Here is a 6,755-nt window from a genome sequence, read left to right on the forward strand (position 1 = left end):
AAATACTACAAATGTAAATCAAAATCATAACCTAAAGATATCATAAGCTAAATTATAAATAACCAAGAACAAACAGGCAGAAGATTTACAGAAAAAAAAATATCCCCTGTCAAAAATACAATCACAAACCAAAGAAGCAGGATAGGCTAGTAAAGAGAAGAAGAAACGACATCACTATCGGATCGTACACCCATGCGAACATCATAGGTATATGATTCAAGGGTGATGCTCCCATCCAACCACCCGCTGGAAAACAGATAATAGAAGTAGAAGGATAGAAGACAAAAGCCTGTGCCTCTCTGTCTGATATGACGGGAGGTCAGGAACCCCACCAGGGAACTGATTTCTTAACTGTAATACAAATGACAATTAAAAAAAACAAACATACAAATAAACAAGACATTGGGTGTTGTAATTCATTGTTATTTCCAATTCAAGAATGACAAATCACAGTACAAAGCATTGGCATCTGACACATAATCTTATTGAAAACGGACATTCAATTCTTGGATCTGAAAATGTTCACTTCTGTTCCATTTGAAATCAACAGAACAGTTATAATTTTTGTTTATATTTCCTTTCCCTTCGATTTCATTGATAGCATTATATAGTTGAACTTATTTCTGCATAATTGTGTTGTTTATAGTCATAGTTCTGTGATGTTTTGGCAACCAACTGATGGAGCAATCAAAAGACAATAAACCCCCTCGACAGCAACCCAGTGATTTATTTTAATGAAGAGTGCAGTGATAGTGTTACGACTGGCATGAATCAAGCATAAGTAGTAGCATTGCTCTGTCATCTGCATTTTTTGCCAAATCGGGACCTAAAATTTGCCAAAAAAAATTTGCCAAGGAAAACTAAGCGTTTCAGTAAAAATTTACACGCGATACAAAAAAAAAATATATATATATAAAAGATTTATTTGACTTGAGAAATGAAATGACTGTGAATAGCGTTGTTACAAAGATTTTAAAGGATCATTATCCGTAGAGAGTAGCTTCCCTTGGTTTGTGCCTAGGCAAAGCTGCAACATTTCTCAAGTTTCGCACTTTCTTTTTCCGTTATTTTGTTTTCGCTTCTTTTTTCCCCCAAAATTCGCCACGCGATTTGCCAATCTTCCCAAAATTTGAGGATCCCCCTGATATTTGTGGCCGCAAAAAATGCAGATGACAGATTGCTATTACTATTACTTGTCTCTTTGTGAACATGAAAGAATATTAGGCCGAGTGACAGTAAAACCGAATCCCACCTAGTTTGTAAGCAGACTGCATAGTAAATCCAGTGTGAAAAGCCTAACTGAATCAATATTTAATGAAATTGTGTACATCACAAGACTGCAACAGACACATACATGCCAAATTGAAAACTTAAAATTTAGTAATTTTTATGTCAATTTTTAGTAATCTGACAAGGAAATTCGTAATTTCTGAAATTGTATATTATTGTGTACGAACAATTACAATATTATTATTATTATCATTATTATTATAGTAGTAGCAGTAGTAGTAGTAGCTGTTTTTCTTCTTCTTATTATTATTATTATAGTAGTAGTAGTTGTTTTTCTTATTATTATTATTAAAGTATTACTAAGAATTAAAAATTCGTAATTTTCCAAAAAAAATAGTATCGTATTTGGCCATGAAATTTGACAAAAATTCGTAAGATTCGGCGGGTATGTATGGAACATGGAACAGTAGGGCTTGACTTATTACCAGTATAAAAAAGACATGTAGATCAATTAAATTCAAGGTATGGGTGTGCGTGACATTTAGTTGTTGGCATAACCTATTTTGTTTGAGCAATGGGTACATCATATGAATTCTACACAGGATTTTTTCAGTGTATACATACAATGAAGCTGTGTCAAAAAGTCGTTTTCATAACATTTGCCACAAAAACAGTCCAATAAAATGCTATTTTGAAAAACTATGGAAAAAGCTGTTTTCACAGACTCTTTGGGTTAAATAATAAAAAATGATCGAAAGACTGAAAATGCAACACCAATAGAATAACAGAAACAGTTTCTCAAAGGTTCAACAAAAGTTGATACCTTGTCCACCCTTTAAAATCTATAACTATTATAATTTTGACGATGATCATAGTTTTTAAATCTTTAGAATTTAACGCAAAGAAACTAATAAAGACAAAATTTTCCCACATATCCCATATTGGATTCTTTTCATGGCGGATGTTACGAATATATGACCTTTAGGCATAGCCTCACATACATTGTTAGTTTGTTTTAAATTGGACTATCCAAAAAAATACAATTAAATAACTGCATTTGTTAAACCATTTCAAAATTCAGAACTATGCTGAAATGAGCAAGATGCCGAGAATTTAAAAGACCATAACAATATTAGTGGGGAGGTTTTCTTTGCAGTTCTTAAGAAGATACAATGTTTGTTTCAAAAACAAAAAAAAATGGCAACAGTACAAAATAATGCATGAAAGTGAAAGCGAAACTCTGAGAAACTGATTTACCTTTTCGTGCTACATTAAAACAACAAAGACTCCTGAATATCAACAGAAATGAACATAATTCAATGTCTGGATAACTGCAAAAATTATTAAAATTAATTACTATTACTAATAACTTGTGAAAAACATAATTCCCTAAACACAAGTATTTTCAATATCCCTTTAAAACCAAGATCTTAAATGCGCTGCTATGTGGTCTTGTGCTCTATGACACTTGCCTTCAGATTGAAAGGTCCTGGGTTTAAGTCCTACTCTGAGTGAGTGACATATAGTTCAATCCTCCGAAAAGGTTATTTGCTCACATTTGCTCACCATACTTAGATGTAAAATGAGTACCTGGACATTAACAATGTTGTCTCTGTCTGAAAAATGTTGTAATATTTCTTAACAGACGTCCTACATAAAGTGTTGCTGTTGGCCAGGGACCCTTTGTAAAGCACTCAGAGCACGTTTAATAGACATTGCGCTATGTAAAAGCTCAAGTTCTTTGTTTTTTAAAGTTTGTATTCTTTAAGCCAACAGTTAAGGCTGATGACAGATGCATATGAAAGGAACTAGAGACTTGAGGTTGGTATAAATATTGGTAGGAGGTCAAAAGAGAAAAGGGTACCTGCAAAAGTAAAAGAATAACGGCCAGCTTGGAGAATGTCTTAACTGCTGGCTCATGTAGAGCTTACTTATTATACCTAAAATGGATGGACACAATTCAATAAGTATGTGAGAATACACCCCGAGCTAAAAAATTTGTGGACACTATAATAATGCTCAACCACTCACTTTCTTGTTGTGCAAATCATACAATCATATAAAATACACAATAAAAAGATTATAATAAATGAACATTTCAAATATGAATTATACTTTTTAACAAAATATTACAAAAAGTAAATCAATTGAAAAATAGACTAATCCCAACCAAGGTCATGTCATTTGACAGACACAATTGTCAGTAAGGATGTTAGGAATTCTAAGAAATGTCTTGTTAAAACGTTTTCAAAAAAAAATCCTAAAACTTATTCTGAAACATTTTAAAATTTCATTTGATTTTTTCCCCTGAGTTTTCCAAATTTTTCTTTCTTTTTACAAACGGGACAGAGGATGTAGAAATTGTATAAATCAGAATCCATTTTAAAAAGCAAAAAAAATCTTGCACCGCTACAATTTCATGACCATTTAAATGTGTAGAGTAGTATACTGATATGTACCACTGCCAAATAAACGTAGCATCACAGTAACTACAGTAGAACATAGAAGTAATGCACTCGGAAATAGCGAGAAAAATACCAATCCCCGTTTTTCCCCCCTCTTATTTAAGTCAATAAAAATAGCATTAAAGTAGCGAGTATGAAAAAGAGCTCAACTTGGAAAGTATTTTCTGCCCCAGCCTCGGACTACCGAGGGTAAAACTAAAGCAATAATTTTAGCCTAAAAGGTACTTTTATTTTTCATCTTTACACTTATAGGCAAAGCAGATTGGGATTGTGTGTGATGTAGGCCACATTGAGGAAAATAAAAAGGGGTGTGGTTCCCACCCTTGGTCCACCTGACGTGGAATGGCCCTATAGTAGTAGTAGTAGTTCTTATCATTGTCACTATTATTATCATCATTATTTAAGTATTACTGAGATTTTAAAATCGTAATTCTCCATACAATTTCGTATTTTCGTAATTGGCCATGAAATTAGTAAGATTATGAAAAATTCATAAGATTCAGCAGGTTTACACTAACATCCCTTTCAATGAATTCCACTCATAGTGGTACAGCAGCATGGTATCAGTCTCTTCTCAAATCAATTTTATTACGAATAATAAAGAGAACATCTCTTCGTCTTCCTAGATGTCAATCAATGCGTTTTTCAAAAAAAAATAAAAAAAATTGAACACTGCACAAAAATATCATCTACTTCTTTTTCTTAGCAAATTTTTTCTTGTACATTTCTGTTCGTCGCTTTTTGGCCGCAGCTCTCTTATCTCTACCTTCTTTCTTCTTCTCTTTCTGGAGTTTGAGCCTTTTTTGCTCCTCTTCATCAGGATCAAAACCTTGAAGAATTAAATCTTTTCTTTTGTTAATTGCGCGTCGTTCATCGAAGTTCTCCTCATCGAGTTGAATTTCAGCATCACGCCTTGTAACTGCAACTTCTGTAAGAATCTTAACCACTTCTCTTTCATCTGTAGGGTGTTCTCTCAGTTTAGCATTGATGTAATGTTCGATGGTCTTAGTCAAATGAATATCAAACTGAGTGACAAGAGTTATTGCCATACCACCTCTCCCAGCTCTAGCCGTACGACCGACACGATGAACATAATCTCTCTCACAATTAGGAACATTATGATTTATGATGAGATCAACAGTTGGTATATCTAAACCCCTAGAGGCAACATCTGTGGCAATGAGAATCTTCACTTTATCAGATTTAAATTTTGATAAGGCCTGCAGACGAGAAGGTTGGGGCATCATAGAATGAAGAGCAACACATTGAAATCCCAGTGCAGAACACATCATTTGTAAAATCTGAGCATATTTACATGTACTTGTAAAAACAATTATTGAACTATGTTCTCTTTCTGTTGTGTAAGTGTCAAGAATGTGCATGAGGTATGCATCTTTAACATCTGCATTCATTAAAGAATAACGTTGATCAAGTTCATCCACGGTCTTTGAATCTGCCGATTGGTTCCATGAAAAAACTTCTTTTTCTTGTGACGATGACATAAGTTTACGAATGTTTGGTGTCATTGTAGCGCTGAAAAGAAGAGTTTGTCTTTGCTTAGGAAGATTTTGAAAAATGACCTCAAGATGTTCAGAAAAGCCACCATATTCTCTGTTTTCAAGAAGACGATCTGCTTCATCAAGAACAAGAAATTTAATCCGTTTCAGATTAAACGTTGTGGTACTCTCAAAGTGATCAGCAAGACGACCCGGAGTAGAAATTAAAATGTGTGGCTTCTCAGCCAAGACTCCTCCCTGGTGAACCATGTTCATACCACCTGTAACGACTAGCACTTTTGTGTTCAGTTCTTTACCAAATATTTTAAATTGATCTCCAATTTGAAAAGCAAGTTCACGTGTTGGTGTTATTATTAAAGCAAATGGACCATAACGATCTTCTGAAAGTTTTTGAAGGATTGGTAACGCAAAAGCAGCTGTTTTGCCACTACCTGTTTTAGCACAACCAACGACATTCAGTCCTTCTAATATTGGGCGAATACAGTTTTGTTGGATCGGGGTTGGTTTACTTATCCCCATGACACGACATTTGTTCACAATCCAGCGGTCTAAACCAAGTTCCTCGAAGTCTGCCATTTTTCACTGGTTTTAATAAATAAATTTCAACAAGACATACGTTCGAATGTAAATCACTGGGTTATAATCCTAATGATTTATTTCAATGTGTACAAGACCAGCCTCTACTTCACAAATTCACAACTGTCACTGGACTACAACTGTTACAACTCCACATCAGGGTTGCCAGATTATTTTTCAACAAAATGCCAGGGGAAGACTCAAAAAATGCCAAAACACTCAAAAAAATGCCAAAGTCTGTTGACTCCCACCCCCACTAAGAAAACTACTCACTTTTGATAGACAATTTACTATCATATCCTGGTGGCTTGCGTGTTTTCTTGTCTTTTTTTTTTTTTTTTTTTTGAATTATACTAAATTTCCTATAGGGTAATTTTTTACCTACTGACTACTAAGTGGAGTGAAAGTTAACAGGCGACCATGACGCAAATATACATGAGTTTTGCAGGAGATTCCCAGAAAACTTACGAGGATACTTGTCGAGGGCTGAATTTGAGTGAATATCTGAGGGAGGCAGGGCTAGTTCAGGGTGCGAGTTTTAATAGCAAAGTTTTCCGATGTGAAGAGATTTGTGTTTACGCGTTTAGAATTAATTAAGAAAAGGTGTCATTTGAAGTATAATATACAAGAAAAGAAAATGCCAAATGAAAATGCCAAATGCCAAATGATTTTTCTAATGCCAAACGGTTTTCAAAAATGCCAGATTTTTGGAATCTGGCATTTAAAATGCCAAACTGGCAACCCTGCTCCACATGCGTGTTGTTTTCAGGGTTGCCAGATTATTTTTCAACAAAATGCCAGGGGAAGACTCAAAAAATGCCAAAACACTCAAAAAGATGCCAAAGTCTGTTGACTCCCACCCCCACTAAGAAAACTACTCACTTTTGATAGACAATTTACTATCCTATCCTGGTGGCTTGCGTGTTTTCTTTTCTTTTTCTTTTATTTATTTTTTTTTTTTTTTGAA

The 6,755-nt window shown here is 34.3% G+C and overlaps 1 protein-coding gene across 1 annotated transcript; it reads right to left on the reverse strand.

Annotated features, from left to right (window-relative positions):
• Positions 1-402: 402 nt before the first annotated feature.
• LOC144974214 (putative ATP-dependent RNA helicase DDX49) lies at positions 403-6,554 on the reverse strand. Its single transcript, XM_078917130.1, has 2 exons — positions 6,541-6,554; positions 403-5,943 (listed from the first exon to the last, which is right to left on the reverse strand). Exon 2 carries the CDS (start codon positions 5,786-5,788, stop codon positions 4,385-4,387), a length of 1,404 nt encoding a protein of 467 aa, XP_078773256.1. The 5' UTR covers positions 5,789-5,943; positions 6,541-6,554; the 3' UTR covers positions 403-4,384.
• Between the last annotated feature and the right edge of the window lie 201 nt (positions 6,555-6,755).

This window comes from Berghia stephanieae, chromosome 1, assembly GCF_034508935.2.
Source record: "Berghia stephanieae isolate SIO BIC M18660-M18661 chromosome 1, UCSD_Bste_1.3, whole genome shotgun sequence".
Classification (NCBI taxonomy): Eukaryota; Metazoa; Mollusca; class Gastropoda; order Nudibranchia; family Aeolidiidae; genus Berghia; species Berghia stephanieae.